At 60.8% G+C, this 24,205-nt stretch overlaps 1 protein-coding gene across 5 annotated transcripts in view; it reads left to right on the plus strand.

The window, feature by feature from the left end:
* The first annotated feature begins 2,059 nt into the window (after window positions 1–2,059).
* BRD3 (bromodomain containing 3) overlaps window positions 2,060–24,205 on the plus strand; it is a 29,706-nt gene continuing 7,560 nt past the window's right edge. Inside the window, exons 1-6 of one of the 5 annotated variants that reach the window (XM_031654700.1) lie at window positions 2,060–2,079; window positions 16,856–17,181; window positions 18,003–18,140; window positions 18,734–18,881; window positions 19,847–20,061; window positions 21,973–22,344. In XM_031654700.1, coding sequence (XP_031510560.1) covers window positions 16,969–17,181; window positions 18,003–18,140; window positions 18,734–18,881; window positions 19,847–20,061; window positions 21,973–22,344 — 1,086 coding nt within the window. In that variant the 5' untranslated portion in view covers window positions 2,060–2,079; window positions 16,856–16,968. Of the gene's footprint in view, window positions 2,080–2,497; window positions 2,607–13,486; window positions 16,733–16,855; window positions 17,182–18,002; window positions 18,141–18,733; window positions 18,882–19,846; window positions 20,062–21,972; window positions 22,345–24,205 lie in introns of those variants that run through there. The other 4 variants (XM_031654698.1, XM_031654697.1, XM_031654699.1 and 1 more) reach the window with 4 other exon arrangements.

Below are 24,205 nucleotides of genomic sequence, written 5' to 3' on the forward strand. Positions count from 1 at the left end.
CTGAGCCAGTGCCCAGGGAGGGCCTGGGTTCCTGCCATACTCCTGGGGGTCATCTTAGGGCAGTGGGAGGCCCATCAGGGTTGGGGGCATTTGGTCAGCAGCCTCAGACACGCTGGCTGGTCAGGGCAGCCTGCTGTGCGCATGCACCTGGGCTCCTTGAGGTCAAGACCAGGCGGAAAGGCTTTTTGTTCTGGCCTCGGAAGGAGTGCAGTGGGGTCTGTGTAGGTGGTGAGTGGCCATCCTGGTGGCCAGAGTGCTCAAGATACCCAAGGAGATGAGATGCAGACAGCAGGAATGGGCTGCAGCCTCCAAGGTGGCTAACACAGAAGCCTGTAGTTTGAGGAACTACACTGGGGCTTTGGGGACACAACCAGGATGGTAGTTCTTTTTTTTTTTTTTTGAGACGGAGTCTCGCTCTGTCGCCCAGGCTGGAACGCAGTGGCCGGATCTCAGCTCACTGCAAGCTCCGCCTTCCGGGTTCATGCCATTCTCCTGCCTCAGCTTCCCGAGTAGCTGGGACTACAGGCGCCCGCCACCTCGCCCGGCTAGTTTTTTTTTTTTTGTATTTTTTAGTAGAGACGGGGTTTCACCGTGTTAGCCAGGATGGTCTCGATCTCCTGACCTCGTGATCCACCCGTCTTGGCCTCCCAAAGTTCTGGGATTACAGGCTTGAGCCACCGCGCCTGGCCCAAGATGGTAGTTCTAAGGGACCTGCCTGCAGATCCTCACCTCCCACATTCCCCCTCGCCAACCTTCCTGTGCTTGAGGACTGCACTTTGTCCATTTTGCCAACTAGAAAGGCACAGCTGGAACCTTGTCCTAGAGTCCTGGGGTGTAAGAAGGTCCTGGGCTCCCAGCAGAAACAGAGGGGCAGGGCTAGGAAAGGTGCTGGCTTCTCCTGCAAACTCATCCTAAGACCCCAGGGCTTTGGGGTCTCAGCCTTCCTGCAAATTGGCTTCATGACCTTGGGCAGGACCCTTTGCCTCACTGAGCCTGTTTCACCTGTCAGCCTGGAACAGAACACCTGCCTTCTGGGTGTGCATGGGGTTGAATTGTCTCTATGCTGGCACTCACTTTGTGAATATTGCATAGATGTGTGCATTCCAGGCAGTGGAGCTGCTGCTCAACTTGGAATACACCTGGGGACCCCAGGAGCTTGGGGTGGGTACAGCCCACACAAAGAAACTCGACCTTGCAGTTGGCAGGTTCAGCAGGCACCGAGGAATCTTGTTTTGTTTTTGACTTTTTTATTGGGGTCAATATACACAACGTGTAACCACCTTAAGTTACAGCTGGATTAAAATTGATTTATGTGGCCTGGTGCAGTGGCTCACGCTTGTAATCCCAGCACTTTGGGAGGGCGAGGTGGGTGGATCATCTGAGGTCAGGAGTTTGAGACCAGCCTGGCCAACATGGTGAAACCCCGTTTCTACTTAAAAAATATAAAAATTAGCCGGGCGTGGTGGCGGGTGCCTGTAATCTCAGCTACTCGGGAGGCTGAGCCAAGAGAATCGCTTGGACCCGGGAGGTGGACGTTGCAGTGAGCCGAGATCGAGCCACTGCACTACAGCACTCCAGCCTGGGTGACGAGAGCGAAACTACTTCTCAAACAAACAAACGAAATTGATTTATGTGTAAACGCAAGTGGTCATCACCCAAAACGAGATACAAAACGCGTCCACGGGCTGAACCTTTCAAGATACAGAAAAAGGGCCGGGGTGGCCCTCTCCCAGAATTTCAGCCTGGGAACCTGGTATCTAGTTGCTGCCCCTCACTGGGCAGATTGGGAAACTGGGGCTTGGGGCGAGAATGTCCCCAGGCAGAGCTGGGAACACCCCTAACTCTTCGCCAGCTCTGGGGACTTGGCGCCCTGTCCAGCCACAGCGAACTTGGGCGCCCGCGCCCCAGCAAGTCAGGGGTTGGGGAGATGGGGACACGGAGGGCGCGGCTGAGCGCGGCTCCTCCCCGGGCGGGGCCGACCTGCCGGCGCGCGCCGACGCCCCGCCCCCCGCCCCGCGCGCGCGCTCCCGACAGGCTAATTAGGCGCGCGGTTTGTTTACAAACACGGGCTCCCGGCAGGTGCGCGCCGCCCCGCCCGTGCGCGGCCGGGGTTCGAGGGTGACTCCCGTGGGCCCCGGGGTGCCCTGGCGGGGGCCGCGGTGCTGGCTGCATTCCCGCTTCTTCCACGCCGTCCTGGGTACCGGAAAATCCGCCGCCAGGCGCCAACCGACACGGGCGTGGTGGAGAGCCGCGCGGCCCGGCGGGGAATGGTTCCACGGGGTCCCACTGCTACGGCCCTGCCGGGCGGGGGCGTCGGGTCGCCCCGCCCCCGGGCCAGGCCCGCCCCCGGCCGGGTCGGCGGGCGGGCGGGGGCGCGCGGGCGGGCGCGCGCCGGCGGGGCCGGGACATGTAGTCCGCGCTCTGCGGTCTCCCCTGGGCGGCCCCGGCGCGGGCTCGGCCGCGACTACGACTCCCGCCAGGCGCCGCGGCGTAGCGCATGAGCCCCGCCCGGCTCCGGCGCGGCTCCATTATGCTGCCGGGGCCGGCGAGCCAGCAGAGCCGGGCCGCGCGGGCCGGGAGGGGAGGCCGCCGAGCCGCGAGGCCAAGTACGCCTTCTTGCTTCCCAGCGCGCGGGTGGCGGGCGGCGCGGGCGGCGGCGGGTCAGCCGGCCCAGCGGTGCCCGAGCGCCCCTCGCGGCCGCCGGCGCGTCCGGGAACTGACGGTCGCCGCTGCCGCCGCCTGCGCGGCCACGATGCAACAAAGCGCGGCGGCCGCCCGTCGCGGCGGCGGTAGCGGCGGCGGCGGCGGCGGCGCGGACTCCGCTCCTCCCTCCGCCCGCTCTGCCTTGGCCGCCTCCGTCCTGACTCGGGTGCCGCCAGGCCGCGCAGCTTCGGAGTTGGCGCGGCCCGCGCGCCTCTGCGCCAGCCTGGTTTCCGCGCGCCTTTACGGGAGCGGGATCCCCTAATGATCCGGAAGGATCCGCAGCGCCTGAGCTGCTGCTGTGCCCGCGCCTGGGGACGGTCGCCGCGCGCCGCTGCCGGGGCGGGGGGCAAGGCTGGGCTCGGGCCTGGGCTCTGGGCGCGGCCTCCTCCCAGAGTTACGGGCCCAGAGCTGACTTTGAGCCCCCCTGAGTTGTCGGATTATTGCACCCAAACCAGGGGGAGACCCAGTTCCCGTTTTGAAATCAGCCTGAAAACAGCTTAATCCGGGCGAGGGCGAGTTGGAGCGGGAGAGTCGGGGGTGCTTCCCCTCCTTCCCACTTTTGGGGGCCGCCGGAGTGACAACGTGATACAAGCCCATCCGGGGAGAAATGCGCACCCCGAACCTTGTACACCCACATGGCCCTGGTGGGCTCCCTGTGAATAAAGCTGGGGCGTGCGGGAAGTCTCATTCCACCGGTTGCTCGTATGGGGGCAGGGCCGGGATGGGGGCTTCGCGCGGCCTCCTTTCCCTCGAGGGCGGCCGTCCCAGAACTCGGCCCGCCGAGACCCACCGGGGGCAGGGACCTGGCGTCCATCGTGTGAGTTCCTCCGTTGGACCCAGTCCTTGAGTGGTTGCGATCCTTAATTTTGGTTGAAAGCTTTCTGCTCAGAAATATATAGCTGGGGTTTCTCCTCCTCAGATTAAACTTGGCCATTGTCTACAAAAGTTAACCAGGAGGGGAGACTGTAGTGCATTGGTGGGCAGAGTAATTGGACTGGAACTGCAAGAGAGAGCTTCGTGTGTTCCGTCCTCCCCCGCCCTCCCCTGTGAGAAGAAACAGAAGAGGAAAAGAATTTTCTCTTTCCCTGCTCTTTTGTAGCCTTTTCCCCTTACTCTTTAAAATGGAGGGTTTTTTCCTGGGTCCATGCAGTGGACCCGGGGAGATTCTGAAATCTATGCAAAGTTGTGTGGCATTTTTCTGCGGAAAGTAGTTTGTTACTGGCTTCCAACGGGGTCTGAGGAAGGTCTAAATCCCTGCAAGGGGCTGGCCTTAGGGGTTAGGGACACCTCCCTCCGGGGTCCTTCCCTGGCAGCCCTGATGCAGCCTCTCATTTGCAAATAAAGGTCTGTGTTTGCCGTTTTCTCTGTTGAGGCCTTGATGTGTGCTGGTGGTTACTGATCAAGAAAGATAAGGCACTCGCTGTGACGGGACAGGCTGCAGGCGAGCCGGGGCGTTTCTTTCTGACCTTACCGGTAGCCTCGGAGGCCCGGTGCCTCAGCAGGGCACCGGGTGCCTGGAAAGACCGTGGGAGCAGCTCCAGCCTGAGCCCTGCCGCTGGGACATCCGGGGAGGAGGGATTTAAAAAGCTTTCTCCCGGTGGGCAGTCACTGCGTTTTTATTTTTGTTTTGTTTTTAGAAAGCAGAGTAATTACTTTCCTTTGGCAACTCGTGCCTGCGTCGGAAGTGAGTGAGCTTTGAATGAAGGACGGGACTTGCAAACACTCCGTGCCCTCCACTCTGAAGTAGTCATACCCAGAAAGTGAAAGTGGGGGTGTGCAAAGCTGAGCAGCCAGGCCTGCTGCAGCCTGCGGTCCCTTCCTCTGCCCTCTTCCTCCAGGCTCTGGAGGTGCCAGCAGCAGGAACCCTGTGCACCAGGTGGGCGGTGATGGCCTCGTCCCATTCCTGATGCCACCAGGAAGTGCCACCACTTTCTCTGAGACATGGTGGTTCCGGGTTTCCCAAGTGGGGTGATTGGCACAAAACCAACAGCTGTGCTGTGTCTGTCCAGCCGCTCGTCGGCCCAGTTCTCCATGGGAAGAGCCATGTTTTACGGTGGATACACAGGGTACTGGGGCGGGGTGTGGGGAGCCGGAGCCTACCTTTCCCGGCATTGCTGCCTGGGAGGTGGGGGTGTGCCTGAAGTCATGCTGCAGGTCTCTTGGTTTTCAAAGCAGTTGAAGCAGTTGGTCAGAGGATCCTCCTCTTGCTTCCTTGACCCAATCATCAAGGTATAACTGACCTGACGGGGTTCCTGTCCCAGGCAGGTGCCTTTTTTTTTTTTTTTTCCCCGCCTTGAGATGGAGTCTGGCATTGTCACCCAGGCTGGAGTGCAGTGGCACGATCTCAGTTCACTGCAACCCCCACCTCTCGGGTTCTAGCGGTTCTCCTGCTTCAGCCTCCCAAGTAGCTGGAATTACAGGCGTCTGCCACCATGCACCGCTATTTTTTTTGTATTTTTAGTAGAGACGGGGTTTCACTACATTGGCCAGGCTGGTCTCAAGCTCCTTACCTCAGGATCCACCTGCCTCGGCCTCCCAAAGTGCTGGGATTACAGGCACGCGCTACCGCGCCTGGCTGGCAGGTCCCTTATATCACGAAGCCAGTATCTGGTTGAAGCTAAAAGGTAACTGGATGAATCAAGGCAGAATGCAAGGCTTCTTGCCATAAGAAGGTTTTGGAACTTGTTGGTCTGCCTGGGGCCTTCCTGACCCCTGTGGCTCCACCCCCTTGTTGGAGCAGAAGAGATGTACAGGTGGCAAAGCATGATGGGGCGCCAGGTGCATTTGGGTCAGCATTTGCCAAGAATGGCCTTGCTCCTGTGTTTTTGTTGGTACTGCCACCTTGTAGAGGTGCCCAGCTGGTGGTGGAGCATAGGGCTTTATGTCCTCTCCTTTCTGTGAAATCATGGGCCCCTGTGCCCGGGCCTCCCTGCTCCGGTTCCTGGACTCCTGCCATCTGAGGTGCTTGAGGGCTTGCTTATTTGTTTGTTTGTATTTTTAGTAGAAATGGAGTTTCACCATGTTGGCCAGGCTGGTCTCAAACTCCTGGCCGTAAGTGACCCACCCGCCTCAGCCTCCTGAAGTGCTGGGATTACAAGCATGAGCTACCATGCTTGGCGAAGATCCTTAAGAGCTCATTTATTTATTTATTTTGAGACAGAGTCTCATTCTGTTGCCCAGGCTGGTGTGTAATGGCATGATTTCCCCTCACTGCAGCCTCCACCTCCTGGGTTCAAGCAATTCTCCCTGCCTCAGCCTCCCAAGTAGCTGGGATTGCAGGTGCCCGCCACCACGCCTGGCTATTTTTATTTTTATTTTTTGGTAAAGATGGAGTTTCACCATGTTGGCCATGCCGGTCTTGAACTCCTGACCTCAGGCAATCCACCCATCTGAGCCTCCCGAAGTGCTGAGATTATGGGTGTGAGCCACTGTGCCTGAGAGCTCTTTTAAAGAGAAAGTGTCACATTTTGGGCCATTCACCTGTTGATGGTTTAAATTGTGAGTCTTCTGGCCACGGCTGATTGAGCTCCCAGTGGAGACAGGACCTGTGTGTGTGACTGGAGGCTCGGACCCTGTTGTGTCTGTGCTGTTGGCTGTCTGCGTCTGGCACCAGCCTGTGGCTGTTCCCTGAGAGTCAGTTCGCAGGCTGCCTCCTCGCGGGGCCTTCGGAGCCTTGTGTTGGGAAGACGGGGCTTGGAACGTGCCCCCGCCCCCCTCCTTGCTGCAGGCCCCCAAGGTACTGAGTTCGTCAGAAGTTAACGAGGTGTTGTGGGGACAACTTCTCCAGCCACTTGGAAAAGTGTCCTGCTGAGGGTGCGGTGATGTTCAGAAGTTGCCGGCTGGGTCTTTCTGAGTGTGGCTTGTTAACCAGCGGCAGCATTTCCCAGAGTGCCCGGTGGACTTGGGTGTGATCTGCAGAGGCGGCTGCTGGTTGAGCCTGGAGTCTGGGGCAGAGGGAGTGCCCTCGGTGCACCTGTGAGGTCCTGGGGCTCCGAGTCGGTACCTGGGAGCTGTGGGGCTCGGGGGCGGGACGTCCTTAGCCTCTGTGTGAGCACTGACCGAGATGAGGCAGAGATACATCTGTGCGGGGTGCCTGGCCCCTGCAGGAGTGTTGAGGGTTGTAGCTATAACCTGTCATGTGGCAGAAAGAAGACGAATCTATCATAAGCGGCTGAGGGGATGCCCTCCCTGTGCCATGTGTCCCTGCAGCCCTGGCCTGACAATCCTACAGGGAGCAAAATGTGCAAAGGGGCACCTGTGTGAGCCTGTGGGTCCACGGTGCCACCCACCCCCATCTGCCCACACCATAGGACGGAGCCCTGGGTGCACTGACCAGGCCCTTGCTGGGGTAGGAGGCAAGGGTCAAGCACGGTGGCTCTGTGGGCTGTGGACTCACGGACAGATGTGCTGCACGCCCACGCTCTGCTCTTAGCTCTGCCTCCGGTCTGTCCCGGCAACAGACCTGGGGGCGCCCTGCAGTCCTCCGCGTTTGTGGTTGGGCGCGGGCAGAGAACATGGACGAGATAACCAAGGGGATGGTCTGAGAGCTGCGGCCCTGCTGGCCCCTTGTCCTGGCTTGGCATGGCTGGGTGGGAGAGCGGTAAGGCCAGGCCTGACTCCTTGGCTGGGGTGTTTTGTGCGTTTGGTTCTCAGCAGGCCGGCCAAGAGGAGATGGAGCAGACAGATGGGTGCTGGGTGGGCCCGCCGCAGCTTTGTTTTAAGAAGTGCACGGTCGGCGGAGTTCCAGGGCCTGACCCTGGGGCTGTGTCCCTCTGAGAGCATGGTGTCCCCTTCCCTGTAAAGGGCCAGGTGCTGTCCTCACTCACTGCTCCTCTGAAGAGAGTCCCCTGCCTGAGTCGTGGCTCTCCTGCCCTTCCCAGCCCTGTGGGAGACCCTGACTACGTGGCAGTGGCCTGGGGTTGGGAGGGCCTGACCCGTGTCTGTGGGGCTGGCTTCCTCGTTCCCACCGTGTGCAGAGGAGGGTCAGGCCTCCTTACACCCCTCATGAGGGTCCCACAGGGGTAGAGAGGCGGGTGGGGACAGAGCTTGGAAGAGGTGATAGGGTGTGGCCAGAAGGCTGTGGGGGCGTCATGGCAGGAAGGGAAACCTTCTGAGAGGCCACTCTCCCAGGGCCGTCAGGCTATGGAGAAGCACAGGCCCTGGGTTCAGAAAGCAGGAGGCGTATGAGGTCTTAGGTCTGGAAGGCACTGGGGGATGCAGAGTGGGGAGAACTGTGGGATACAGGGGACAGTCACGGGAGAGGCGGTGCTGGCAGCTGCAACCTGCGCAGTACGTCTGGGGCCATGCCCCAGGACAGCCCCACCAGTCTGCTGAAGCGCCCGGGGACAGGGCTGGGTCTGTAGACAGGCGGCCAGGCAGCTGTGGGAGAGCAGGTGCGCTGTGCATGGGGGGCTCACGGCACTGGGCAGAGTCCCCTGGGGAGTAGGCGCCAGGGCTGGCCGAGCCTGCTCGGGTGGGGCCCATGATGCCCAGCTGCCATCCCCAGGGCTCCTCCAGGGTGACAGGGGGCCCCCAACCCCCGACTTCTCCCCTAGCTCCACAGAAGGAAGCAGTTGGCTCCGTCTGTCACTGAAGGCAGCCCTGCCCGGACAGATCCAGTTTCCCAAGTCCTGGAGGGTGGCCCCAGGGTGGCCGCTGGTCACCACGTGGGCCAGGGAGGCCCTTTGGCCGCCTGGGGACAGGTGCTCTGTTGGCCGGGTTAGTTTTGGGTGTGGGGGTGGCAGGCTGGGGTCCTTTCTCACAGTCTCAGCTCCCTCCTGCCACAGCCAATCACAGCACCACTCCCAGCATTATCCCGAGAATTCTGGGGCCGTGGGGTGCTGGCGGTGAGTCTGGCGTGGATGTCCAGCTTTGTTCAAGCTGGCTCTGGCCTTCTCTGCCTGGGTGAGCTTTTGCCCCTTAACCTCTGAGCGTCCCCTCCACCTATGGAAGATGGGGCTCATCTGACCCCCACTGATGCAGGACAGAGTCCAGGAGACGGGCTGGAGTGCCGCAGTGGGGGCCACCCAGTCAGGGACATGGGGACCCTCAGGGTACAGAGGCCCAGGGCTATGGAAATCCCAGGGCTGGAGACCCCTGGGGAATGGGGAGCCCCTGGGAAAGGCCTCCCCTCGCTTCCTCCAGCACCCCCACCCCTGGTTCCAGTGCTCCTGTCTCCCACCCTTTAGCTGGCAGGCCTGGCTGAGCCCCTGCAGAGCTGTGTAGCCTGTCCCTCCCTGCCACCGCTCCTCCCGACCCATGCTGTAGCCGCAGTGGCCTTGGTAAGCCGTCCTCCCAGCCCTGCCTGTTTGCCGAAAGCTGGGACTCCTCCTTCCTGGACCCCAAATAAGGGCTTTGTGTTCTGGGGTCAAACCAGGCTGGAGATGCCCCCATGGTCCAGCCGTTGCCCCTTGGCTGGTCTGCCCCAGGGTGTGGCGCTGGGGACGGCACCCCTCTGTCCTCCCTCTGTGGAGTGCCTGAAGGCTGTGCTGCCGTGCGGGCCAGGTGGTGTGCCCGCTCCTGCCCCTCTAGGTCCCTGCCCCCCAGGAGGGCCATGGAATGGCGGGAGGGGTCAGGGAGGCTGCTGCCGGCTTTTCTGGGTGTTTTCTTTGGTGGCAACTTTACAGATTCCCATTCCTTCCCCGCCTGTCTACAGCCCTGAAACGGTCCAGGACTCAGCATCTTTTCTGATAAATTCTCAGCTGGGCCAGCCTAAAAGGGGCTGAATTTCTGCTTTTCATTCAGGTCCTCCTGTGCCCTATGGAGAGGAAGGCTGAGTCCAGGGGCCTTGGGAGGGGTTCGGGGGAGCACCCACAGCTTCTGGGCCAGAGGTGTGCCTGCCTGGGGCCACACGGCAACGGTGAGGATAGGTAGGACTCAGGCCACCTCACCACATCCCTTCCATGTCCAGCACAGAGCCCCTCCTGGATAGGGCATGAGTGGGACCCAGGGAGGGGGCTAGTCAGTGTTCGGGGAGCCTGGCCACTGCCCTCCCTGCTGGCCACCTTGGAAATCTCCGTGGCATTCCAGATCGCGCGCGCGCGTGTGTGTGTGTGTGTGTGTGTGTGTGTGTGTGTGTGTGTCAGGGGCTTGCTCTGACATCCAGGCTGGAGTGCAGCAGTGCGATCACAGCTGCCTGTGTCCTCAAGCTCCCAGGCTCAAGTGATCCTCCCAACCTCAGCCTCCTGAGTAGCTGGGATTCTAGGTGCACCACCAGGCCTGGCTAATTTTTTTAAATTTTCATAGAATCAGAGACTTACTATGTTGCCCAGGCTGGTCTTGAATTCCTGGCTTCAGGGGATCCTCCTGTCTCTCCCAAAGTGCTCGGATCACAGGCCTGAGCCACTGTGCATGGCCTGGGTCCTTGAGGATCTCACCAGACCCGCTCACTGCTGAGTTTTTTGCTTGGCGTTCGAGGACTTTTGTGGTTTGTCTGAGTTTCCTCTCTGGGCAGTTTCAGATCCTCTTGTGTCTAAGGCAGGCCGTCTGCTCACTCCGACTTTCACCCGACTGGCAAGGGTGGCCTCTGCCTCTCTGCTGGGCCCGGCAGGCAGCGCCTGTGGGCTCTATAGCATGGGCTTTGTGGGCAGCTGAGTGGGAGACCCGGGGAGGGAGGTGGGCCCCAGGGAGGATCTCTGAGCCTCCGCCGCCTCCTTTGGGAGATGGAGCTCCATCCCTGTCCTGTGGTGCCCGGGGGAGAGCAGCAGTAGGACATCTGGCTCCCCAGGCCTGTCCCCAAAGGACCCACAGCTTCCCTGCCAAGGTCCCAGGGACGGAGTGTGGTTTGCTGAGGATGAGACTGCTGCTGTGACAGGCAGCTAATGGCCGGGCTGCCTTCCTGAGGGGGCCTTGCCCACACAGCAAAGAGCCCCTCAGAGCGAAGCAGCTGCCAGCAGGCTGTGTGGGAGCCCCTCACCACAGGAGGACTGAGTGGTAAAATTAGTTCTCCTGCCCTGTCTCCCACCCTTTAGCTGGCAGGCCTGGTTGAGCCCCTGTACATGCTCACAGACCCTTCAGGTTCACGTTCTAGCACACTGGCTTCCAGGCCCGCCAGTGTCCAGGGTCCCTGTGAGCCCTAGCGTGGGCCCCCGCTCCCCGAGAAGAGGAGCAAGAGTTTACCCCCAGGAGACCACACCCTCTTCTGCTGCACATTCCCGCAGGGCAGGTACGAGGGGTGAAGGAGGGATAGCAACACAAAGGTTTCATGTGTCTAGACTTTAAGGCACTGGGGTCTCTGGCACTGCTGCCTTCCTCCAGCCCAACTCACTCCACCTGAGTCCATCTGCCCCACCCCTGCCCCACTTCCTCACGGGAGTCTCCTCAGCTTCCTCCCCATCCCATGAAGGTGGAGAGTGGGTGCAAGGCAGAACCCTGGACCCCACAGTTGCTGTGAGGACACAGCATGCAGTATGTGTGTTGAGGAACAGGGTGCTGGGGGCCTGGGGAGAAGGGAGGTGCGCCCTCTTCCCTCTGAGAAGCTTCCGCGGGCAGGGGCAGCTCTGGGCTGGCCCGTTTCTTCCAGACTCCACTCATTTTCACCCCTCATGTTATGAAGCAAATTCCAGACACGTGTAATTCATAGAACTTTCAGTCCAAATCTCTGAAAGATGAGGACTTTTGAAAGGTTATAACTACAATGCCACCGCACCCTCGATACTAACTCTGGTTCCAGAAATACAGCCAGTGTTGAATCAGTGCCCCTTGACTCCTCCAGCAGGCTCTGCCAGCACACCAGCCCAAGGCACACAGCCTCCAGTGCCCAGCTTTGCTTCACACCCAGTGCCACTGCCTACACCAGCCGTGGGGCCCAGGCCACTCCTTCCTGGACGGTAAAACGGAGCCCTCTTTGGCCACCCGCCCACCCTCCCTCTTGGTGACACAGTGGGCTGAGCAAGGGACTGAACCCTTTACAGCTGATGCAAGGCTGCCCGTAGTTTGAACCTGTGTATCTGCAGAATACCGGGTTTGATTTGTGATGTCATCTCAGACCCTGGGGTAGGGGTGCGTGTAGGAGAGACACCTCCAGCCCCTCGGGAAAGGCTCCCCTAGCAGGTTTGACTTTCTGAAGTCCAGAAAGTTGACAGTCACGACAGGAGTAGAGGCAGGTGACACGGAGTGGTCAGACTCCGGCCTGGGGGGATAGGGATGTAACAGTGAGGGGCTGGTCCCTGGCGTCCAGACATGATCCTTCTGTTTACTTTGTTTCTGGGAGCTGGGAGAAGTAAAGGCCATGTTTGTTTTGGGCAGATGTGTTCTGAATGTCCAACACTGCCGGCCACGCTCCCAGTGTTACCTCTGTTCGTCCACGTGGCACCCTGGAGTGATGCAAGGTCCTCCTCCCTTTGCTGCGGCCCCGGGTGACTTGGGATCTAGGGGCACCTCCTTTTCTCCCCAGCCAAGGGGGCCCATGGTCACACCCAGTTCTAGCCGCTGGCTAGGACGTCCCAGCCCCTAGAATGTCCTTGCGTGAGTGAAGCTGTGGCCTGTAGGGGGCATGACTCTCATGCCTGCCCATGGGCTATGGTGGGAAGCACTCGGCAGATGACGGCCTTATTGAGCTCTCCACACAAACCATCTCTTCACTCCACAGCGAGGTCAGCCGGGGGTGGCGAGCCGGGCCGTGGATCCTGGTGTGCCGACACCCAGGCGCTCCATGCCTCCCTCACAGGGCCTCTGTGGCTGGTGTGCGGACCCCGTAGTGGCCCCCTACCGCCTTTCTGCATGGCCTCTGTGGCTGGTGTGTGGACCCCGTGGGGGCCCTGCAGTCAGCCCTTTTGGAGTCTCCACTGAACCTTGGGTTCTGGAGGGGCCTTGTGGCTGGCGGCTGGTCCTGCCGTGGGCTGCCTTTGTGTCCTTGCTGGCCGTTGGGGGTGGGGGAAGCAGGAGCGCCTCGTTCCGTAACTGCCCAGTGTCCTCTTGCTGTGTGGCCGCCTGCAGGCTGAGGAGCCTGGGGTAGGAAGCCCAGGGTCTTGATCCTAGGCTGTGCCTCCACTGCCCACTGCTGAGTGCTTCGTGTCCCAAAGCCTCGGTGCTCAGGTGGCACTCCGGAGGTGAAGGAGGAAGGGGCCTCAGCTTAGTCGTCTGTACATGTGCGCAATCATTCTGACCTTGCAGGTTTGTTGTGGGGATTGCGGGGGTCTCGGCATCAGTGAGCTGAAGGGTTTGTGGCCCTGGCCGACCACCTGTGCTGTTTGTGGTGTTTTCTCCACTGTCTGCTCCCACCCCACCTCACCCTGCAGAGGAGCCGCCGACATCTGGGCCAGAGGGCGGAGGTGGGGTGAGCGTGGTGTGAAAGCACCTGGCTGTCCTGCTTGTGCGTCCTCTGGGGTGCTCAGGGGCTGGGGTAGGGCGATCCCACCACCGTCCTTCTCTTGTTGGAACCTCCACGTCGATTTGTACCTTAGTCCATCACTGATTTTCAGCTGGCCTGGCCGGTGTCTGTTTCATTGTAATTTCTTTGTGGAAGCCTCAGTTGCCTTTCACATCTCGGGATGGGGCCCCGAGCTCCCCGCACCGACGTGGAAGGTGCGTGGGCTCTAGTCGGGAAGCTGTTTGCCTCGTCTCCTTTCCACCGCCCCAGGGGAGGTCTTTCAAGGCGGTCTGCAGGTCGCCCTGGTTCTTTCCAGCGTCCGTGTGGGGCTCCCTCACACAGATGCCTTCGGGTTTCTTCATCTTCTCTGTCTGGACAGTGGAGACACCGAGGGTGGCAGAGCCAGGCGCTGGCTGAGGTTTTTGTCTGTCCACCCACTGCACTTGGAGGGAAGGCGTCTGCGGATGGGACTGGCCTTCAGCCCCAGAGGGGATGATGTGGTGTGAACGTGCTGTGGACGGGGACCTGAGGCACTGAGCCCGTCTCAGCCGTCCCTCCCCCCAGGACTCTGGGAGTCGCACACTCTCCCACAGGGAGGGTCACCCTGGGCTCTCACCTGACTCGTCTTCTGGTCTCGTCTTGCCTGGCGTGGTCCTTACCAGGTGGTGGGTCTCGGTACCTGGTAGCGGAGAGGGCTTGAAGGGGATGCCACCCCTTTGCCCTCTGGCTGCCCTCCCTCCCCGCCCCTCCCACTGGCTGGTGCCAGGCTGCCTGGGGGCTCCGCTTCTGTGCTGAGGGCTCCTTGGGGAGGCAGGGCCACTTGTCATGGCATCGTGTTGTCCTCAAGTTTTTGCAAAAATCTGAGTGTGTATGGGGTAGGTGTCTCAGAGGGCAGGTTGGTGTTCCAGGAGAGGAGAGGTGAGGTCACCATACCTCGCCACCAGGGGTGGGGCAGTCGCCTGCCAGTGTGTGCCAGGGGTTGTTTACACTGCACCCCTCAGCTTCCAGGTCTTGTCGGGGTCGGTGTGTTTCTGCCAGGTAGCAGAGCTGGAGGCGAGCTGCACCCTCAGGGCCTGTCGTGACCACTGGCATTCAGTGAGCGCATGCTGGCACCAGGCGCAGCCCTAGAGCTTTAACCACATTGGCCAGGATTTCCCTGGCAGCACCAGGAGGGCTCCTGGGCTGGGCCTCGGGCGGCTCTGCAGTGGCTGGTGGGCTTGTGCCAACCAGAGCCCAGGGCGCCCCTCCCTCTGCCTTGCTCAAGCTCACAGTCCATGGCTGGGCGGGGCTGCCTTCCCCACCCAGGACGAGGCCTGCACTCCGGTGTCCATGGCCGGAGCTGGGCTCCTACTCAGCCTCTGGTTTGGAACAGTGGGCGAGTGGCTGGAAGTGGGTGGCTTGAAGGGCCTCGTCTGGCCAGGCGTTGTGTCCCGATGGCAGCAGAAGCAGGCCCCCACGTTGAGCTGTGACCGTCTATCCTCATGCTTGGAGGAAGCTGGCCTACATCCTGGGAACCTTCGTTTGTCCCATGACCACTCCCTCACCCCCAAAGGTCAGTTTCAGCCCCATTTCCTGGCTCCTGGGCCTGTGCAGCAGCAGTGGGTACTGGGAATTTCCCCCCATGACTGACACCTGGGAGCCGACATCTGGGCCCTGGGAGGCGGCAGCAGCACAGCCTGGGCCTTCTGTCGGTGCTGCCCGGCAGTCTCAGCGGAGCTGCGTGTGGTGCTTGGTGCCCGTCACTGGCGTGAGCTCTCTCTGTGCCTGACTCCTCCACCCTCAGGAGCCTTGTGGGGAAGTGGAGGGACCAGGTCGTGTGGCTGGCCCCAGCGTCTGTGCTGCCTGGGGCCCAGCAGAACGGGTGTTCTGGGAGGTACCTGGAGACCTTGGGAGGGCAGGAGCCTGCTGCTGTCCAGGCATTGAGGGAGGGCTGCAAGTCACAGGAGACAGGACACAGGTCTCAGGACTCGGTCACTCTGGGTCGCCCCAGGCCCCACCAGCCAGGGTGGGGCTGGACTCACTTTCACTCCGAGTCACATGGAGCTCCTGGGAGGTTTTGAGCAGACCAGTGACTTGATCTGACTTGGTTTTAACAGGATCACCCTGCGGTACGGGCTAGGCGGTCCTTGCGGGGCAGAGCAGGGAGCCCTGCTGGGAGGGCTTCATGGAAATCCTAGCGAGCGGTGGTAGCGAGGGGCAGTGCCGCCACCCTCTGGCCTGGGGCAGCAGGAAGAGAGGCGTTTGGGGGACCCCAGGTTTGTGCCCAGCACAGCAGCTCTGTGACTGGGGTGAAGACACAGAAACCGGCGCAGCTGCCTTCCCCACCAGGGTTGCGGCCTGGGGCTGTGAGCAGCGGCTTGGTGAGATGGAGGGGCATGGAGGCACCTACTCACCCCAGGAGGGCGTGGAAGAGGTTAGGTATGAGGGGCTTCCCTGGATGAGACCTTGGCACAGGTGGGCGCTCCTGGAGTTGAGACATGTTCTCTCGTGCAGGCATGCTTGGTGGGTGAGCTGTGTTGCGTGCAGCTTTGAAGCCCTTTCCACTCTGGGGTGGGGCGGGAGGAAGTGAGGTTGCCATGCAGGGTGCTGACAACATTGAACATCCAGCTTGGGGAGGGTCTCCTGGTTTGCAGCATTTGCCCATTGCTGGGGTGTAACTGCCAACCGGGGCAGATTTCAGGAGATCAACCAGATGTCAGCCAGCTCACAGACTTCCCCTAGTCTTGACTGTCTGCCCCGAGCATCTACAAGTGGCTGGTTCTGGGGCCGGAGCCGGCTCCTCCCATGGCAGAGCTGCTGCCTGGGCTCCGAGGGGAGCCTGCAGCCCTGACCTGTCTGTCAGTTATACGAGCGCAGGAAAGGCTCAAATGGCAGCAAGGTACGAGGCTGAAGTTGAAGTCCCAGGCGCTGGGTTAGAGCTCTTCACGTCTGCCCCACACCTTTACAGGTAGGCCCGGGGCTACACCGCAGGGCCCTGGCCATGGTTGGAGGCCTGCATACATTCTCCACTCTGCAGCGTTCCTGTGGGTGCTCTCGACTGTCCGTGCCCACCTGGGACACGCAGGGTGGCGGTGGCCTCTTCCTGCCAGCCCTGCCTGTGGCCAGCCAGTCGGGGCCAGGGAAGCCCCAGCATCTTGCATGTACAGAGCTCCCCGTGGTCAGCTGGGGTGTGGAGGTCGGCAGGGTCTGAGCCACCGCTCCCACCTCTCTGATTGGCCAAGAGTCAGGCCGGGTCACAACCACGCTGCCATCACAAACCTGGGCTTTTGTTCTCCTGGTTACGATAGAACCTCACTGCTTGGCCTCGCTCGGGGGTGCCACCTCCCCGCACCGTGTTTGGGTCTGCAAACGTCTGTGTTGTGCCGGCCCCACTTCCCGTGGCTGTATTGGGCCCACATCGTGGCTGTCCACGCATGGGTCACTCTTCAGAACATTGTCGTGGCCAAGCTGTCAGAGCCCAGTAGCAACTAGTCGGCCCCCACGAGTGGTTGGTTGGTGGGCAGAAGGCTGCCAGTGGCTGAGTCCCTTGGCACACCTGCCTCCCAGCGTGTGCCCCAAGCGCCCACCTGGGAGCAAACGGCATGTGCCTGAGCTCCCTCCACCGCCCAGGCCTTCCCTCCCGGGCCTGAGAGCAGTGGTTGGAGAGTCGTCCTAAGCTGGTGGTGCTTGGCTTGAGCAGCTTTCCCGACAGCCACTCACCTGGGTGGCTGGGCAACGGGGGTGAGTGAGTGGAGCAGGCCCTGCTGGGGCTTGACAGGTGCCCTCCAGAGCCTGCCGTGGCTGGGAGAGGTGGGGGTCCCCAAGGTGACTGGCCTGCCTCTCTGTTGTGCGTCCTCACTGCAGTTGTCGCCTGGTTGGGCCCGGAAATGGGACGTCGCGCCTCCTCGGGGAGTGTAGAAGCAGCCAGGGCCTCTCCAAGCCGCTGCTGTGACAGAAAGTGAGCGAGCTGCCAGAGGATGTCCACCACCACGACAGTCGCCCCCGCGGGGATCCCGGCAGCCCCGGGGCCTGTGAACCCACCGCCCCCGGAGGTCTCCAACCCCAGCAAGCCCGGCCGCAAGACCAACCAGCTGCAGTACATGCAGAATGTGGTGGTGAAGACGCTCTGGAAACACCAGTTCGCCTGGCCCTTCTACCAGCCCGTGGACGCAATCAAACTGAACCTGCCGGTGCGTAGCTGCTGCCTCCCCAAGAGCCACGTTCTGCTGCTGCCGTCCTCTGTCCCCCTCGTGCTGCCCCCACTCCTGGAAAGACTGCCACTCTGGCCTTAGGAAGGTGCTGCTAAGCTGGGGACAGCCTGTGCCTCAGGAAGCCCACAGCACGAAGGCACACAGCGGTCACGTGGGCGTGGGAGAGTCGAGGGCGGTTGCCCCAGGTGCAGGAAATAGGGAGAAGCCACGCACGTCTGGGAGGAAAGCAGGCGGACGGTGATGGGGCTTAGGAGTCGAGGTTCACTGGGGCCGCCTTCTGCCTCACTGGCTCCTGCAGGATGGCCCATCTGCCAGCTTGGCGAGCTCACTTGGAGTTAGAGGCAGAGATGTTGAGGCCTGCCTTCCGGGCGATGGTGCCCTCAGCTGCATGCTCGTTTTTGACCTGGGCCCAAATAGACAAACCCTGAGCATTGCAGAGGAAGCCCTGGGCTGGTGCTTGGTGGCCTGGGCTCTAGGCTCTGCGAGGCCCTGGTCACCTGCAGGTTTAGACCCCGGAAGGTTTGGCCCCATCTCCAGTATGTAGACCTGTCCTGGGGTCTGACCTAGCCCTGTGGGCTCCCCTCTGCACATGCTTGGGGTCCGGAGAGAGGTTAGGCAGGAGTTTGGAGCTGGCCAAGTGCCCACCTCACCATAGCCCACTGCTGTCAGAGATCAGAAGGTGCCTCTGGGCCAGCCCCAGTCCTCAGTCCACTTGGGAAGGCCAGGCTGTGTCCTTTTGGGAATTGCGAAAATAATTATGTAGAATCTTTCGGTAATGCCTCTGAAAATCTTTTTCCTAGGATTATCATAAAATAATAAAAAACCCAATGGATATGGGGACTATTAAGAAGAGACTAGAAAATAATTATTATTGGAGTGCAAGCGAATGTATGCAGGACTTCAACACCATGTTTACAAATTGTTACATTTATAACAAGGTAAGATGCCAGCCCAGAATGCCGCTTGCAGTAAGGATTCGGGTGCTGTGTGGCGCGGATCCCCCAGCCATTCTTGCCAGTGCCAGGTGGACCTGGGCGCTTTGCAGCAGCTCTTGGGCAGGCTCAAAGCACATCACCTGGCCGGGTGCCATGGCTCACACCTGTAATCCCAGCACTTTGGGAGGCCGAGGTGGGCGGATCTCTTGAGCTCAGGAGTTTGAGATCAACCTGTGCAACATGGTGAAACCCCATCTCTACTAAAAATACAAAAAAATTAGCCGGGTGTGGTGGCAGGCACCTGTAATCCCATCTACTTGGAAGGCTAAGGCAGGAGAATCAGTTAAACCTGGGAGGTGGAGGTTGCAGTGAGCCGAAATCGTGCCACTACACTCCAGCCTGGGTGACAGAGCAAGATTTCATCTGAAAAAAAAAAAAATGTATATGTATGTATGTATACGTATATATTCATTTAGTTCTCTCCTGTGCTGCCAAATGTTAAATTTTAAGTATTTTTTTGAGCTACAACTAATAATGTCCTTTGGAAGCACACAGCTCCTTTCCTGACCGGTGACCTGGACTCTCTGTGTCTTCAGCCCACAGATGACATTGTGCTAATGGCCCAAGCCTTAGAGAAAATTTTTCTACAAAAAGTGGCCCAGATGCCCCAAGAGGAAGTTGAATTATTACCCCCTGCTCCAAAGGGCAAAGGCCGGAAGCCGTCTGCGGGAGTCCAGAGCGCAGGTACAGGGAGCCAGGGTGGGCAAGGGGCGGGGCCTCTGTGCAGCGGCCCACCGATGGATGGGCTGGGACGCGAGTCCCTTAGCCATCTGAGCTGTTTCCCGTCTGTCGTGAAGAGCTCATGGGTGCTGGGTCTTGGCTGAGTGTGGCCTGTGGGTGATGTTGGAGGGGCAGCTAGCCCAGGGATACAGAAGATATTAATGCTGGAGCTGCTTTTGAGCCCACTCTAGGGAGGAGCTCATGGTCTGGGAGGATCGCCTGTCCCTGCTCTTCACCTCCCAAATCCTGCTCCCCCTTCCAGCTCCAGCCCTGAAGTCACTTCTTCCATGACGCCTGGGGCCTGTGCCCCTCCTAGGACTTTGTCTCTTCAGCACTCATTTTATTCTCTGTGACCTGAGAGTCACTGTCACCTGCCTGGCTCCCTGGTCAAGTAAGACCGCCTCTCCTTGTTGGGGAGCACGGTGGTGATTAGTGCTGTGAGCCCTGGGATCCCACCTGGCCTGGAAACCCGGCCTGCAGGCGTGTCCAGATGGAAAGGCTGACCGAGCGGGATGGTCAGTGCCGTGTGCTGTCCCATGTTGCAGATGGGAGAAGCTGGGGGCTTAAGTACGGCCACAGCCTTGGTCACTCAGCTAGTTACTGAGGGAACCGAGTTCGGTACCAGCTTTCTGTGACTCCAGGGTGGCCCTTGACTGCCAGGCCATGGGAGTGCCCTGGTTTCCTTGTTCTGCCTCCTATGGTCTCCGGGGGTCTCCCCTTCATGCGGGGAGCCCTTAGCCAAGATGAGCCAGAGCAGTCCTGCCCCCAAGATGCAGGGTCGGGGGCATCTCAGCATGGAGGGCTCTTCTGGCTGGGGGTTTTGGCAGCACAGAGCTGGCCCCCATGTTCTGGCTGGAGGGGTGGCACTGGAAGCTTCTGGAAATACTAGTAGAGCCTGGCATGCCAAATGTCCCTTCCTTGTCTTGAAGGTACGCAGCAAGTGGCGGCCGTGTCCTCTGTCTCCCCAGCGACCCCCTTTCAGAGCGTGCCCCCCACTGTCTCCCAGACGCCTGTCATCGCTGCCACCCCTGTACCAACCATCACTGCAAACGTCACGTCGGTCCCAGTCCCCCCAGCTGCCGCCCCACCTCCTCCTGCCACACCCATCGTCCCTGTGGTCCCTCCTACGCCGCCTGTCGTCAAGGTGAGCACCCTGAGTCCGGACGGCTGGGGCGTCCGAGCCCAGCCAGGGTTCCTGAGGTGAGGGCAGGAGCGGCGGGCGGGGGGCTCCCGTCTTTCCCTGAGTGCCGGCTCCTGGGAGTGCTTCTCTCCGCGCCCTGGGAGGTCAGGCCGTTGTTCCTGACGCAGATGAGGAGACCTAGGCCTGGGGAGCTGAAGGTCACACAGCTGGTAAGGGAGGGTCTGGCTGAACTTGAACCCCAGCTTCTCTGGCCAGAAGCCCTGGCCAAGGGCTCGGTCAAGGTGGGGAAGGTGTGGGAGAGAAGCAAGGGTGGGGGGGTCCCAGTCCTCCCCTGCTCACAGCCAGGAGTGTGGTGCCAGCTGTACCCACCTGGGTGCATTGTGAGGTGCCGGCACCCAAGCCGGCCCCGCCTGTGGGCTCCACATGGGAGCATGGGGACCCGCCTATCCTGCTCCCCACTTGGCTGGGAGCTTTTCACAGTGGGCCGTGTTGGTCTCGGCAGGGAGTGGGTGCTCCCTGCAAGATTTGGGGCTAGTGAGGCCTGGTGAGTCTCCTGCTTTGAGCAGGGCCCGTGCCAGGCACTTATGTGTATTATCTTCTTCGATTTGATCCTCACAGCAACCCTCTGGGCAGACAGTATTTCCCCCATCTTACAGATGAGGAAGCGGGCGCTCAAAGGGGTTAAATGGCTCGCCCAAGGTAAAACGCCACCTCCGTTGCTTCCCCTCCCCGTGGCCTTCACTGCCTGCACTTATGGGTGGCCCCCGGCCAAGCCGCCTCCCCCATCGGGGGCTGTTTCTGGAGCATGTCCCATTTGCCACGGCCAGATGAGTCCGTCCCTGCTCCCACCTGCCCTCTGTGGCACGCGCCTGGCGCTTGGCAGCCCGTGGGCGCCTGTCAAGTGTTGTGGATAGCCGGCTCCGGCCCCTGCCAGTCCGAGGGCGGCGGCTTGGCTGGGCAGTGACTGTGGGTGGCTCTCTAGATGGCAGGTGCCGTGGGCTGGCTCCTCTCCTGCTGGGCTAAGATTAGAAGCCGGCTGAGCTGGTCTCAGGGTGCACACTGAGCCCTGGCCCCAGAACGCTGAGGTGATGCCCATGGGTGCTGGGTGCTGAGGCCCTTGCAGGCTGCCCAGAGAGACCTGCACACCCCCAGGGGGCCTGGACATTAAACATGAGTGTCTGCCTGGTGCCTGGCTCCGCCCCCAGGTCACACCCATGGAAGGCTCTGTGGGTCGTCTCCCTCCTCTCCTTGCTTGAAATAGCCTTCAGTGGCTCCCATTGCCGCCGGGATGGAGTCCAGACTCGCCCACTCACCCCCTGAAGTCCCTTGTTCCCAGAGCTGCTGTGGCTGCTTCATGCCTCCTGGTTGGGCTGCCCCTGCCCTGTGTCCGGAATGCTCTCCTGCCTCCTCCTTGTCCCGCAAAACTTGTGTTTGTCTGCGGAGCCCCCGCTGTCAGGCCCTTGTCTGGAACTTTCCTGCTGGTCTCTAAAAGCAGGGAGTTCCCAGGTCTCTGCAGCGCCGAGGTCCCCGGGTCCTGGCCTGGGTGCTTGTTAGGTGTCTGACGAATTGCATGCAGCACCTCACACGGCTTGGGGTGTGAGGTGCGAGCCCACCCGGGACCCCTGAGCCCTCGGGGCTAAGGGAGAAAGGGGTCTCCCCACGCCCAGGTGAGGGCGGGTTTCAGAGTTGAGCCTGAGGGAGAGTCCCAGCCTCACCACTGCCAGCTGTGTGACCTTGGGCCAGTGACATGGCCCCTGAGCCTTGGTGTCCTCTCCTGTGGGGCCGTGCATGTGGCCGCTTAGCCCAGCGCCAGGCAGGCAGACAGACAGTGCCCCAGAAACGTGGCTGCAGCGACATGCGTCTTCGGGGCGGCGGCCTGGTTTCCGGGGCTCACTGGTTATTTCACTGTCGCAGAAAAAGGGCGTGAAGCGGAAAGCAGACACAACCACTCCCACGACGTCGGCCATCACTGCCAGCCGTAGTGAGTCACCCCCGCCGTTGTCAGACCCCAAGCAGGCCAAAGTGGTGGCCCGGCGGGAGAGTGGCGGCCGCCCCATCAAGCCTCCCAAGAAGGACCTGGAGGACGGCGAGGTGCCCCAGCACGCAGGCAAGAAGGGCAAGCTGTCAGAGCACCTGCGCTACTGCGACAGCATCCTCAGGGAGATGCTGTCCAAGAAGCACGCGGCCTACGCCTGGCCCTTCTACAAGCCGGTGGACGCCGAGGCCCTGGAGCTGCACGACTACCACGACATCATCAAGCACCCGATGGACCTCAGCACTGTGAAAGTACGTGGCCGCGCGGCAGGCCCTGCTCTGCCCACGTCCTGCGGATCTGCCGTGGGTGCTAATGTCTTGTGCCGGCTGAGTGGGGGCTCTCGGGGAGCAGGGTCTTGCCTGCCGGAGAAGCGCACCCTCCGGGCTGGCCCCTGCGGCCCTGGCTGTGGCTGGCAGGGCCCAGCGAGAAAGGTGTGCCCTGCCCGTGGGTCCCAGAGACTGTGGCTCTGTTGTTGTTTATTCCCATCAACCCCATTTGGTGATTTAATTGATTTCCTTCCCACCTCCCATTCTGTATCATCAGGTTAGGGGGCCCCTAGATCTGGGCCACTCTCACAGTTGGCTCAAGTTTTAAAGCTACACTTTGCCTCCCTCGAGCCCTGGATACAGGCGCCTCACAGCAGACCGGAGTGATGTGGCCGGTGGGGATGGCCTGGCTTCTGTCCCTTAAGTGCCTCCAAGCCCCACCCCCTCACCAGACGGAAGCGGGCCCTGGGCGGGTGGCAGAGCTGAGACTGAGAGCCTGGCCTCCCCCATGCCCGTCTTCTCGAGGCGGCAGCCTCTGCCTGGGCTCTTGTGTGCCTCGCAGCAGGTCAGAGTGAGTCTGGTCCCGGTGTGGGGTGGCGGGGCGGGTGGGGAGTGGCATTTGAGCTGTGCCGCCCCAAGGCAGGGTGAACTCCACCAGGTCTTCCCTGAGCGCCTTTCCAAACTTCTGGCTGGCACCTGGTCTCCCTCTGGGAGAGCTCTGAGCCAGCTCCCAGGGACATGCAGGCGGTGGAGGTGTGGCCAGCCTCCTCTGCCAACTGCTGGTGGCCCTGGGAAGAGCTGCTGGGAGCCCTGTTGGGCAGTTTTTTGTTTTCATCCTGGAAAGCCAGTTGCAGTTATTCTGCACCCCCTGAACCAGGATTCTCTGATGAAAGCCTTTTCTTCCCTGGTTGACTGGATCTCGGCCGGGACAGACCTGGCTGGCTCAGGCCCCAGTGCCGGGTGCACAGTCAGGCGAAAGCCATGAGCGCAGCCGCCTGGCTTCACTGCCGTGGGTGGGGAAGCTGAGGGCCGGAGCCACGCAGCTCAGAAGCTGCCAGGAGCGTCGGCTCCAGCCTCCAGGGCCAGGGTTTGTGTGCCTCTACCACAGCACAGTAACAGGAATTTCTGGAACATCATTGGGGGTTCCAGCGTTTGTGCCAGACTGAAGCTCAGCTTAATTCCGTTTTGGTCGAAGGGTCTGATTTGCCCTTGAAACCATAATAAAGAAGCTCTAGAAAACCAGTTCACTTTAAAGTTGTGATCTGCTTTGTTCGGAGCTTCCCACCTCTGTCTGTCCTGGCGTGGGGAGAAGCCAGGTGCCGTGGCAGCACCTGCTGCCTGCGAGTGTGGCCCAGACGCCGCGGGGAAGGGGCAGTGAATCACCAAGAGAGGCCTCAGGACCTGTAGATTTTACAGATGGAGCTTTTGGGGATGGTTTGCCCCGGCACATGCTAAAACAGAAAAACAAGCTTTTCTCCCAACATCAGAGGCTTTCAGGTCCCTCTGTGCTCCCGGGTTCTTTCTGCCAGCCCTTCCTTCTGGATGGGTCTCATGTCCGAGTGCACAGGGTACGGGCCGTGAATTGGCGGGCGCCCTCTGCGGGTTAGGACCCAGCCCCTCCATCTCACTGGCACCTGGGTGAATGCAGCCTGGACCCCATGGAGTGGTCGGGGTAGATTCGCCCTGCCCTTGCGTGTGTCCTCCCTCAAGGTCCCCGACAAGGTCCCTCTCCTTGAAGCCGTCCCGGGATGGGAAACCCACTCCCTCCGGCACAGTGTGACCTCTTTTTGCCCCAACTGGTGTGTTCCTAGTGGACACCTTGGAAACATCTGTCGACGATCCTGCC

This window comes from Papio anubis, chromosome 13 (genome assembly GCF_008728515.1).
Source record: "Papio anubis isolate 15944 chromosome 13, Panubis1.0, whole genome shotgun sequence".
In the NCBI taxonomy this organism is placed as follows: domain Eukaryota; kingdom Metazoa; phylum Chordata; class Mammalia; order Primates; family Cercopithecidae; genus Papio; species Papio anubis.